General features: G+C 30.6%; 1 protein-coding gene across 1 annotated transcript in view; it reads left to right on the top strand.

Moving 5' to 3' along the window:
- The window catches only part of LOC120775839 (uncharacterized protein DDB_G0283357-like), an 83,883-nt gene extending 75,533 nt beyond the window's left edge, over window positions 1-8,350 (top strand). Inside the window, exons 3-4 of the mRNA XM_040106208.1 lie at window positions 5,820-5,885; window positions 7,958-8,350. Of these exons, the coding sequence (XP_039962142.1) occupies window positions 5,820-5,885; window positions 7,958-8,131 (240 nt within the window). The 3' untranslated portion in view covers window positions 8,132-8,350. The remainder of the gene's footprint in view (window positions 1-5,819; window positions 5,886-7,957) is intronic.
- The last annotated feature ends 5,220 nt before the right edge of the window (window positions 8,351-13,570 follow it).

Below are 13,570 nucleotides of genomic sequence, written 5' to 3'. Positions count from 1 at the left end.
AAATCGACTGTACTCATTTTTTGTCAAATGGTTTTTATGAGAGTGACATTATAAAATTACTTTCCAAATGGCAACAAATTATCGAATAATAGCCTTGACAGACGGCAGATCCAAACTTGTAGGTGAAAGACGTCAGCTATGCGAGTTTGAAGCTCTCGCAAACAGCTGATTGTAATTTTTATAATATTTTCCATGGAAATGGATAGAAGATAAACATTGCGGTTGTTAGCCGACCAATTGCTACAAAACCATTTTTTATTACAAAAACATTCTTGTTTTATTATTGAGAATTTAAAAAACAGATGTCAGCTTTGCTTGTTTTTCATTTACAATAGATTACAATTAGCCATTTTTAGCAATGTTGCCAACGAAAATGCAACTAACTCTCTAAAATTTTGAAGATTAATTGGGAGTTACCAACGGAGTTAACTTCACTAATTCCTGAATTACCTGCATTAATCAGGATTAACGCTACCGTCTGTCAATGCTTTTATAAACTTGTGTTTCATCGGCAGTTAAAGTGCTCTCCATGAATGTGGGAACGAAATTCGCAAGATCAAGCATGTCCAAAGAGACCTGTTTTAGGTATTCTTTTTGAAAAAAATTCAGTTTTATAGGGGCGAGTCGAGCAGAAACGCGTTTCATACGCAAAATATCTACAAAATCAATCAAATGGACTCTGGAGAGATGTCGAGCTCTCTTGCTATCTCCCTAACACTTGTCTGACGGTTTTTAACCATCATATTCTTCATGTTTTTAATATTTTCATCAGTTGAAAAAGTTGAAGGTCGTCCAGAACGAGGCATGTCTTCAACGATCTCTCGACCGTTTTTGAATTCTTTGTACCACTACTAGGCTAGTGTTTTTGATAAAACTGAATACCGTAAGCCTTTTCCAACATTCGAAATGATTTCGTAAACGAAATTTAATTAGAAATACAAAATTTGAAACAAATTATTTGTTCGATAATTTTATCCATTGTAAAAATGGCAACGCACTACTGAGGTGTACCGACTTAAGCAGCTGCTGCAACGAAACTGGTTGACAGATCGCGCTCATATTTGGCATCGTAATTATGGACAGTGCTACCAACTTAGAAAAATATTTTTTTTTTTTAAATAATATTCCATTCTATCATTTGTAAACAATAAATGCTACATATGTAAATACCTAAGGTATGATAAAAACATGTGAAAAACTTTGAAGCAGCTAAAAATACGCAATAATAATATGTTTTTAATTGTAAAGTTCTTTACTTTAGAACTACATATATTAGTTCTTCTCTATATGACACCCAGCAATAACGGACGAATATTACCCATATGAAGCTGAGCTCAGTAATATTTACTGACACTTCATTGTTTAGCACACTAAGTATTAGAAAAAAACATTTGTTTCTGCTCAGCAAAGCGAAACGACTAGATTGTCAACAAGGAAATCAAAACATAAAAACTCAAAAAAAAAAAAAAGAAAAAATATTACTTAAGTCATTGTTTCCAAGCAATAATTTTAGAGTTTCTACTGCATGAATTCGAAAGTGAAATCAAAAAACAAAAAATAAAAAATAAACGGAAATTTTCATTTTCAGTGATATTTGCCGTGGAAGGTAAATATTTGCACGTCGCCGCTGAAGGTGGGACAGGGGTTTACTGGTGACACTTCAATTTTTGTGCAGCAATTTGCATTAATGAGCACAGCCTTTCGGATTGCTCAAGGCTGCGAGGGCTTTGTATGCATACACCCATGGAGATATACGTACATACATAAGTACAGTCTTAGGGACGCACTCGCTGCATAGAAATTAAACATTCACATACAAACATGCATACATATGCATAAATGCATTATACATTAGCGCAATTTTAGCGCATCATTATCTGCCTTTTTCACATTGAACTGTTTTCTATTTTGCTTTGCCGCCTGAGCGCTCGCCACCTTGTCAGCTTCATGCGCATGCGTGTGAAGTAGTGGTTACCACCCGCTGTTATTAATAATTCAACAAATGTACTGCTACAATTTCCACTGCAAATTCATGCGAGTACCGCAAGGTTTGCGCGCTCAGTCCGTTTAAAAATAAAAATGTAATAAAAATAAATGAAATCATAAAAAACGTTCAAATACAGTTGCGCGTGCATTATAAACCTGTTATGTTGACCATAGCACGCATGTACATATGTGTGTAAGTATGTATGTATTTTTTGTTAATAAAAAGAGTTGCAATTACCCTCTTGCCGCACTGTCTGCACATACCGTTGCTCTCACTGCCATTATCATGGCCAATATTTAGCAGTAGCTGTGCAATTACACACATTCATATGTATATATATTGTATATTGTTACAACAAAAGTCGAAAACAATCGATGTCTGCGAAAGCAAGTGTTCGTCATCTCGTAATTTACTCACGAGGAAAGTGAAATTGCCGATTACTTGTACAATTGATTTCTTTCCATAACTGAATATATGTACATACAAACATATGTATAGGTATGTACATACCGTCATGTCTGTATGTAATTCTCACGAGACCTCAAATTGTTTACTTCATATGTACTTAGTTTTGTAGATATTTTTATTTGCAAGAAGCCTACCTTTTGTTATGCAAAAAACAATTTAATAATTATTTCTACATATTTGAAATATTATTGCTGTTAATATAGACTAAAACATCAAACCAGATAGAGTAGCAATAAATCTAATTTCGATTTATGTAGATAAATGCTGAAATAACCATATTAAATTTTATTTTTGCGCAATAAGTTTAAATTTTAGTAATTAAATTTTAAAAAATAAATTTAAAAAAAGTAGTATATATCCGAAGTAGAGAGATATGATATATACTACATATGTAAGTTCTTAACCAAGCATCGTTACCCATTTTTGCTTAAGGGGTCAGTAGGGTAATCTGGCCTGTTTTTTTTTTACATTTTTTTTTTCATAGAAATTTTTATTCTACAACAGAACTTTTTTCAAATATTATGAGGTATATTGTGAAGTGATAAAAAAAAATTTTCGGAATTTTTTGATGACACCTGTCGGAGGAATGGCTGCGTGAATGAGATACGTTTTTTCACTTTCGGACACGATTTCTGGATCATCCGAAACACAAAAACCCAATTTATTCTTAAAAAATGCGTGAATGGTTATCGTCCCTACTAGAATCATGAAAAAATGTTCATAAATAAAAAAGGAATTAAGGTTTTTTTTTTTAATTTTTCTGCATGATTTTTTACATAAATTTTGTCATAACATTGTCAATAATTTATAAAAAATTATGAATCTAGTAGGGACCATAGGGTTGAGTAGTTCAACCGGAATCATGTCCACCAGTTTAAAAAAGTGTGTTTTGAGAAAAATGCGTTTAAAGTGCCAGGTGTCCACTCCGAGCGCTCCGAACGTCGAGCGGTATTATTATTTTTGGGCCTTTTTCGAAACCTTCCAATGGTAAAGTGGATTTCTACATTAATTCTAAGGGAATAAAGAAACAAAAAATGCAAAAAAAAAAATTTAAACATACGGAGACAACTAAATGTTTCAATTATATGTAATATACCAGGTTGTTCAATAAGTTTTGTCGTTTGATAAGAAAAACACAATTTTATGATTCAAAATACACTTTATTATTCAGTATAACCCAGCTGAACATTAATACACTTGCTCCTCCTCCAATCTGTGGATCCCATTCCTGAAGTGAGAATCTGGAAGGTCTGTAAAATATGCTTCAACAGCCGTTATGACGTCTTCATTTGATGAAAAACAAATGGAAGTCGCTGGGGGCAAAATCTGGTTAATGCGGTGGATACTTCAACAATTCGAACTTTAATTCATGGATTTTAGACATTGTCAAAATGCTCTTGTGACACGGTGCATTGTCATGATGAAAAAGGATATTTTTCTTCTGCAAACCGGCTCTTTTTTCATGAATTTTTTCTTCAACTGGTCCAAAAGTTTGCAATAATATTCAGAATTAATTGTTTTACCAGTTTGCAAGTAATCCACAAACTAAATTTCTCTCGCATCCCAAAAAACTGATGCCATAACCTTCTTGGCCGATTTCCGGACATGAACTCGTTTCGAAGCCGAACAACTAGATTTACACCATTCTTTAGCCTCTTGTTTTGATTCAGGATTATGGTAATAGACCCAATTCTCATTCGTAGTGATGAATCGATGCACAAAATCCACTTTATACTTTTTAAAATGCTCCATATTTTGCTGAGAACGTCGCATTCGAATGTGTTTTTGTTACTGTTCTAATTTTAGGTGAACAATCACTATACATTTTTAACATTTGTTTGTGAATTTCTTTTCGTGTTACAGCTTCCATAAATAACAAGAAAAAACGTTAACTTCGGTTGCACCGAAGCTAAATACCCTTCACAGGTGCATTTCTGTTAGTAACTATGTGTTCAGTTTGTATGGAAGCTATATGCTATAGTCAACCGATCTGATCAATTTCTTCGGAGATTACATTGTTGCCTTAGAAAATAATATATACCAAATTTCGTGAATATATCTTGTCAAATGTGAAAGTTTTCATACAAGCATTTGATTCCGATCGTTCAGTTTGTATGGCAGCTATATGTTATAGTGGTCCGTAAAAAAATAAAAAAAAAATAAAAATTTTACTAGTTCCTCGATTCTTGTGCTTATTAAATCTATTAGAGGGTGGGGCCACTACCACTTTTGCAAGCGTCCAATTCCCTCCATCTGCAATACTAACCCTTCTTGGATGCCGAGGAACATGTGTACCAAGTTTTATCAAGATACATAACTCAATTTTTACCCAAGTTACAGCTTGTACGGACAGACAGACGGACAGAAATTTGGTTCCGCACACAAAATTTAATGGAGCTTATTTGTTGAATAATTTCATTCATCGTAATCGCCGAATGTACTTTATGTACTTCAGAAAGACAAGCGTATATTAAACACTTACCATTATTTATCAATAATTATCAATTATGAAAAAAAAAATATTTCGGCGAATGGGTTTTCGCGTGAAGTTAGTTTTCTCTTACCAGTTCTTCGACCTATGTATTACATCAAAATATCATCATTTACTCAAAACATTTGTGATATTTTTTTCTCACACAAAATAGTGTACATGTTGATGAGATGCAAAAATGTAATAACTATTGGAATTACATGACTTTGTTGAAACTCAATTCAACATTGCGAAAGTTCCCATAAACCACCAATATTTCCCATTTCTCTTTGCCTTTTCACTTTTTTATTTGATTGCGTAATGAAAGGTGCGTGTGGTGTAATTTAATGAGCCTATGGAAATGCGTAACATTAATTGATTCACGCACATAAATCTACAGAATTTTAAATGAAATGGAAATATCATTTACATATACATGCATACGTACATATGTAAGCACATACATATTTACAAATGTTTGCGCGTGTGTATGTGCGTAACGTTGTACATGCAAAGTAACAGTTTATTAAAGTTGTTTGCTTCATTTGTGTGATTTTTTGCACATAAATATAGCTATCTATGCCGTTTTAAATTGATAAATTAAAACAAAACAAATAAATAAAATTATAAAAATATGTTGTCAATATTTGGCGTAGATAACATAATTTTCCATAGTATTTATCGCAGTGGAAATTTTTATTTTTCTTTCCACGTAAATATCAGCTGCCAAGCGTCACGCAAGCGAAGAGTTGCCAACCATTGCAAGCAAGTTTCCTTCTTAAGTCTTTTATTTGTGCATGTGTATTTATGTATAACAACAGCTTTGTCGCCTAACTGCGCGTGTTAACGTTAATTATTTATGTATTATTACTTCTTTTTGTTTTTTGTTTGCAGGATGCTGACACTGTGGAACGGCTGAATGAGTCTGGTGAACTGCGCCAGCTGCTCAAACCATACAAGGTGAGTTGTTTGTTTGGCTTTCTGCCAACACATGGGCTCAGAGCATTGCCCATGACACATTGCTGTTGGATCAAAGGAAATGCCTTCGCGCACAAATAAATATTGATTTGTCAACGCGTGGCATTTCATGGTCGATATAAATGAAAGCACATAGTAATGGGTGGTGACCACAAGTCATGTTACGCCATCTGATAGCACATGAATATATGTAGTAATTATGCATAAACTCAAAAATGTATATTTATTATTATTTTTGTAATACTTTTTTTTATTTTTAAGAAATATTTTTTCTTTAATTTGTTAATTTTTTTAATATTTTTTAAATTTAACTTATATTGTAAATCATCTCATAAGCCCGAAAATTTGTAATTTATTTTTTTAGTTTTTTAATTTAATTTATATTATATATTATCTCAAAACCCGAAAATGTTCATGAATTAATATTTTATTTTAATATAATTTTGTTTTTAATCTTTAAGAAATATTTTTTTGTTAACTTTCTTAATTTTTTTTACTTTAATTTATATTTTATATTATTTCATAAACACGAAAATTTACATTAATTATTATTTTCGTAAATTTTATTTTTAAGAACTATTTTTTTTAGTTTTTAAATTTTTTAAATTTAATTTATGTTTTATATTATCTCTTAAACCCAAACTTTATATTAATTAATATTTTTTTTTCATTTAAGAGAAAATTTAATTTCTAAAATTTAATTTATATTGTTTTAATTTAGTTTATATTGTTCATTATCTACTTTTTTTTATTTAGAATTTTTTCTTTACTTTTACAATTTTTTAAAAACTTTGTAATTTTCTTACTTTTTATAATTTACTTGAGGATCCGTCCACGTTTTACAGTGGCTGGTACATAGTTAGTACTACTAATACCATTTATATGACCTCGATTATTAAGATTATGACTATTAGTTAAAAAGATATAGCATTTTTGGTGGACCAATCATTTTCAAATGATTATTACATGAATTTTGAACAAATGCTTATGATTTAAAATATAATTTTTGTAGTTATGAATTGTATTGAATTTTAACATAAACAGATAAAAAGAATCCTATGTCCTTACCCTGGTTCTAGGCTACCTCCCCACCAATTTTCAGTTAAATCGGTATAGCCGTTCTTGAGTTATAAATGGTGTAACTAACACGACTTTCTTATATATATATATATATATATATATAGATTTGATTTAATTCGGACTACATTTAATATTTTCTTATTTCTACATTTTATATCATTTTTTTTTTTTGTAATTTAGTAATTAGTGCTTAAATCATGATTGTTTGTAACAATTAATTCTACATTTTTTTTGTTTTTATTTTTGAAATTATTAATTTATTTTGTTATCTTTTACTGTTTTTTTTTATTTCAATATTTTTCAATTATTTTTATTTATTTTGTTGTTTATTTTAATATTTTTTCATAGAAATTTTATTTAAGAATTTTGTTATTTTTTTTATGTGTTTTTTTAATCTTTTTACGATTTTGTTTAATATTATTTTTAATTATTTTATATTTTTTGAGTTTGATTAATTTTTGATAAATTTTTACATTTATATTTTAAGGATTTCGTTTTTTCATTTATTACTGTATTTTTATTTATATTTTTTTTTTACAATTTTATTTGTAATTATGTTTTTTAAATGTGATTAATTGTTGACTTTCACTGAAGTACTTTTTTATGATTTTTAATATCTTACATTTAATTTGCTTTTTTTATATTTGAGTTTTCATTTATTTATTTCAAGTAAATTTTTTTATAATTAATTTTTTATTTTAAATATTTTTTTTTATTTATAGTTTTTTTGAAATATTTTGTATTTTATAATTTTTTTGTTTTTTTTTTTAATATTTATTATTGTTAGTGAAAAATTTACTTTAATTTTTTTTTTGAAAGATTTTGTTTTAATTTTTTTAATTTAATTTTTTCTTATTTTTTTATTATTTGTTACTGTTACTGAATAACACATTGCACTTGATGGTTTTTATTTTTATTTTAAGTATATATTTGAATGAAATTTTAATTATTAATTCCAATTTTTTGTTTTACAGTCAATTGCCACGACATTCACGTGTCAAACATGCGGCGGCTACCGCCTACTGCCATGCCCCTCGTGTAATGGCTCAAAAAAATCGGTGCATCGAAATCACTTCACGGCCGAGTTTGTGGCACTGAAATGCATGAATTGCGACGAAGTCGGGCTGGTGAAATGTCACAATTGCTAAGCGAATGCACGACGATGGCAGCGATTGTGTCCGAAGTTGAAGAGCAGCAATGCGAAACTTGATTGACAGCTACTGATGCGTGCGGACCAATATGTTGAACAGACAATTGACGTATGGACCAAGCGTAGCGTTACTTATAATTTTTATTCGACGTATGTGTGTTTCTAGGCGTAATCTCTAACTACATGTATAAATAATTAGCTTAAGCAACGAAAGAGTCATTTGATATATATTTTTGCATATTTTTAAATTGATTTTACTTTATAGATTTTATTTTGTATAATTAATTTTACTATAAAGACGTAATTAGCGATTTTTGATTGCCAAACAAATTGGTTTTTATATATTGTCTTCTCTTTTTCTTTATTTGAAAAGTGCAGCCATGAACTTAATCTTGGAAAACAAAAGCAATCAATTCGTCATTGATGACCTTAGCAATTTTTTTCTTTCAAATTTGCTTTTATTATATTTTTACTGAATAATTAACTCGCTATATATTTACATATGTAAATTTATTATATACATACAATACATGTAATTAAAAGTGTGCATGTAAAAAGTAAATTCGATTTGATTGACGGTCACGCGCCTTTACGAATTTATTGTTTATCGTCGTTTGTTTGTGCGGCAAATGTGACGGTTGTGATAATTTAAAACAGATATTCATATAAAACAATAATAAAAGTAAAAAAAAAAAATAAATAAATAAAAGAGTAGGCAACAAAGGCAAAGCAGTTAAGATAAAATGAGTTATTGAGCTTGAAATAATATAATTTACCTATACATACAATATTGAAAAATAGCCTGAATTTATTAGGTCAATTCACATGCGTTTGTATAATTTATCAGATTGCAAGCGATGAAGTGGTCAAATTGCTCGAAAATATTGATAAAGGATCCCAAATCAATATCGCAATAGAAAAAAAATATTTTTATTTCTAAGAAAATATCAGCTGCGAAGCATCACGCAAAGTGAGAAATTGCCAAACATTGCAAGCAAGTTTCCTACCTTGCTTCCAACCCTATATTTTTTCACAAACACTACATATGTACACCAGTCCACGTGCGATCTTCGATCAGCCTACTAACCCAAACTAACCTAACCTACTACCTATATTATACCCAAAACTTGTCATAAATTTGTATAATACATACTTTAGTGACTCGAATAAATTGACCAGTGTACAGCATACCCTAAAGCGACTTTGACTTATTGTCGAAACAACATTGAAGGTTCTACACCTTAATTTTTTTTTATTTAAAATTTTTCCGATATTCGCCTTCTCAAAAGCTAAAAAGGGATGTTTACATCTGGGAATTTAAACATTTAATAGATTCACTTTGAGAACTAAAGATCTAATCAGGCATATGCAATAGATTAAGTGGCAACAAGCAGCGAATAAAAGTTGTGTAGGAGCACAATAAGGCATGGCGACAACCTTCACTTTCAATTTATAATGAGTTTGCTATATCCGACTTTCACATTTTTTTAATATTTATTATAATTTTATCAATTTTTCATAAAATTATACAAACCAAAGTGAACTGGCAACCGTAATATTTTAAATAAAATATTAAAAAATAAATCATCAAATATTATAAAGTGCCCACGAAGTTTAAAAGTTAGTGGAAAATTTATAAAAAATTATAATGAATTTCAAAAATAAATTATTATATTTTTTTAATATTAAAATAATATGCTCGTATGTTTACAGCAAGGAGTTATTGTGAAGTAATATAATAAAATATTAATATATACGCGTATAAAGAAAATTAATGTTATGAATTGTGTACATACTGGCCAAAATAAATATAAAAAAAACTAATAATAATAAAATAATATAATAATATATTTTATAATAAAATGTTTACAATTGCATTAATATAAAATAATAACAAATATATAACAACTTCATATGGTTTATAGTAATTATATATAAATACTTTTTATCAAACTGCCTTTATAAGTATGCAATGAACGCTGCAGGCGCACTTATTGTTTCTTTATATTACCGTTTTAATTAACTCAACCTGATTAACTGTAAATATTGACTACAAAAATACCTCTTCCCCACTTTTTATATGTGCACACAAAAAAAAATAAAAAACAAAATACAATACAATAAAAAATAATTATATAAGCAAATGTTAATATGTATGCACACAAAGCACATTTACTTACAGTTCTATAACCATAACTTACGCAAATATGTATTTATATAAATCAAGTTAACACGAAGCAGTCCTTCGTAAAATGGAACTATCAACTAAAAGCAACCAATAGCAGTATCGATAAACTTAGTTTTAGAAAGAAATAAATACTGATTGCGAATCACCGTTATTTTTGTGCATATTTACTAAAAAAAATATATGTATATTTAAGTATAATATATTTATACTATATGTATGTATAAGTAACAGTAGTTTATAGACATAATTATATATTGAAAATATTAATTTTAAAATAAAAACTTCAATTATAAATATACAAAAATATTAATGTAATTATAGCCATAATTCTAATATGTATGATTTTATAGCTACAAAATTAATAATTCAATAATTATTTTAAAAATATTTAAATACATCAACAATAAGTATTTCAAAATGTTGTTGTTACTTTGCACTTTCGACGTTTTGAATTTTTATAATGAGCAAATTTCAACGAAAATAATTCGAAATGTCAAAATAAACGAAATAAAATAATCGCATGTAAAACAAAATTTTTTTTGTGTAAAACGAATTATGTATGTATGCATATACAATACGAATTAAATAAATAAAATATAGTAGTAGAAAATATATTTTACAATTCACTTAATTTCAAAATATGCTCGCTGCTCGCGGAGAGTTTGGGTATGTGAAATGTCATTCTTCGAGGTTCGAAAATCGAAGTTCCAAGTATTTGAACAAATTCTGGTCTAGAAGCATGAATTTCAGGCAATTTTCAAAGTGTCGTAAAAAAAAAGCAATTAATATTTTTAGTGCCCATTTTTTTATTAGTTATTTGTTAATTTTAGAAGAGTACAGAAAAAAATTAATAACTAAAAAAAAGTAAAAAATTTCATAAATTATGAGCTGACGAAGTGGGGGACCCCTAAAAATTTCCACGTGACCATACCCATGATTTCAACCCTCCTAGTTATCTGAAACCAAAAAAAAAAAGATTATTAATCTAGAATAATGTCGCAATGGCCGGAACTACGGAAAAGTGGGGGAAAAATTTATTCACAAAATGGCGACTGCCTAAAAAACAGTTTTTTGGATCACTTTTTCTGACTATTTCGAATTTTTTTTTAAATAATAAAAATAAAAATTTGGGGATGGGGCTAATTCCAACCATAGACAAGCCTATAAAGAAGACTCTATAAAATTTTCAAGTAAATCGGTCTAGTAGAACCTGAGAATATGTGGGTATCGTTCCGAAGAAGTCAGTTTTGAGAAAAATGCGTTTAAAGTTTCGCGTAAAGTCTTTTGTTCGATTAGTTCCGGCCGAACCAGTTTGGATGCCGGGTCAGAAAAATGCCTATATCTCCGAAAATAATTTGAATTTTGAAAAATCCTCTTGTACACATATTCTTGAATAGTTAAACTTTGAAAATTAAAAAAAAAAATATCGATTTTTTAAATTTCTAGACCAGAATACGGTAAAAAAAATATGGATTATTTCAATGGTTAGAGCTTTTCTCTAACAAATAAGTGGTTGAAGTCAAAAATCAAACCTTCGAACAAAATAAAAGATGAAGATATACAGATGCAGAAAGGCATATTTGTCTTTATTAGAGCCAGGGTTGCAAATAATGCATACAAAAATTATTGAATTAACATTTTTAAGATTTGATCTCCGATAGCGGCGATGTCCAGCAAAGAGGTTTCCCTTTGCCTTCCTGAATTCTCAGAAAACATGAGCTTACAAGAGAGATTCTGTGCGGAAAACTGAAAACCTCAGTGTCGGAAACTGAAAACTGAGTCGGAACCTGTCGCGATGGATAGAGTTGATCGAAACTTCCAGCAGTACATATCCCAATCTTCTTCTTCTTCTTAATTGGCGTAGACACCGCTTACGCGATTATAGCCGAGTTAACAACAGCGCGCCAGTTTTGGGCTGGATTTGGGACCCGCCACGTAAAAAACCCCCCAAATGAAAAAGAAATCACATATCCCAATCAGTGCCACTGAAATTCCCAAATGGTATTCTAGATGGAAGCACTCCGTCCAAACTAAAGTTGATATACCTATGAGCGAAGAAGAAGTGCTCGTTAAGAACCCTCCAGTCTGAGATCAACGGTACCAGCTCATTTGAGGTCAAGGGCTTCCTCCCTGCCCGCTGTTACAAAAGTGGGAGAGTTTCGCCTATTACAAATAAAAAGATCTTTGCTACAAATAAAATGAAAAAGTTACTCACCTCTATCATTTATGACTGAACTACCCCCGACTGAGTGTCTTTCAGTTAGATTCCGAGTCTATTACTACGACTTCCCTTTGCTGAGCTTCTGCCAGAGCTCTTCTTAGCAACTCAAGAGGTGGTTTCACCTTGTCGATATGAAGCATATAGGTCGACACCAACCAGAGTCCTCTAGCTTAGTTCTCTAGCTTGGCGGTCACAACATCCTCATTGCTGAAATTTGGTAAAAAGGAAATATTAAATTCATTTCGGACCAATAAACAACCTTTGGTCAGAGATACTGTAGCTACTCAGCCGCGACTTCTGTATTAGAATAACGTCAGCTTCGTCTCCTTCCAAACAAAGCAAGAGAATGGATGATGAAGGACCTTCATCTTCCAGAGTCTTATCTAGAAGTACGAGTTCTTCGAACAGCCGTTTTAGACTGAAGACAGTACCATCAGCTGACGATCAGCCTTCAGAACTCACCACGTCCAAAGAGACAGAGTCGATTTCTATGTCCGTTTGGACATCGCTTCCCCTCTCTATAGTCACTCCTGGAGTCTGTGGACTCTCTTGGACAAATGGTAGAACCACCCTCTTGAAGCCATAGCTTTTGACGCCCTTGGTATCGCTGAAAGGACTAAGGGACTCTTTATTTAGGAGTATCAAGAGCTTTTTCGCAACCGTCATGTGTGCTTACATTAATTTTATCACTGCCCTTTTTCGAGTAGGTGGGTTCCCATCTACACCCAAATGAGGCAATGCCTTCATAAATTCGTGTTCCCATAAAGTGAAAATATTGATGATAAATGGCTCCATCCATTCTTCATCGCCAATATTTGACAAAATTCGAACTTATTATCCAACATAGTTCCCGTCGATTGTGAAGCAGTGATCTTCAAAATTTTTCGTCATTTAGTATATTGTGTCTTTTGCTACAAAAGAGGCTCTAGTCTCTCCGAATTCTTCTTCATTATCGATAATTTCTTTATAGCGATCACTTGAAATCTGAAATCAGGAAAAAGTCACTGAATACCATCCGAGGATTACGG

The sequence above is a fragment of the Bactrocera tryoni genome, chromosome 4 (assembly GCF_016617805.1).
Source record: "Bactrocera tryoni isolate S06 chromosome 4, CSIRO_BtryS06_freeze2, whole genome shotgun sequence".
NCBI lineage: Eukaryota > Metazoa > Arthropoda > Insecta > Diptera > Tephritidae > Bactrocera > Bactrocera tryoni.
The sequence above is the reverse complement of the archived record's forward strand: the minus strand, read 5'-3'. Positions and strand labels throughout refer to the sequence as shown.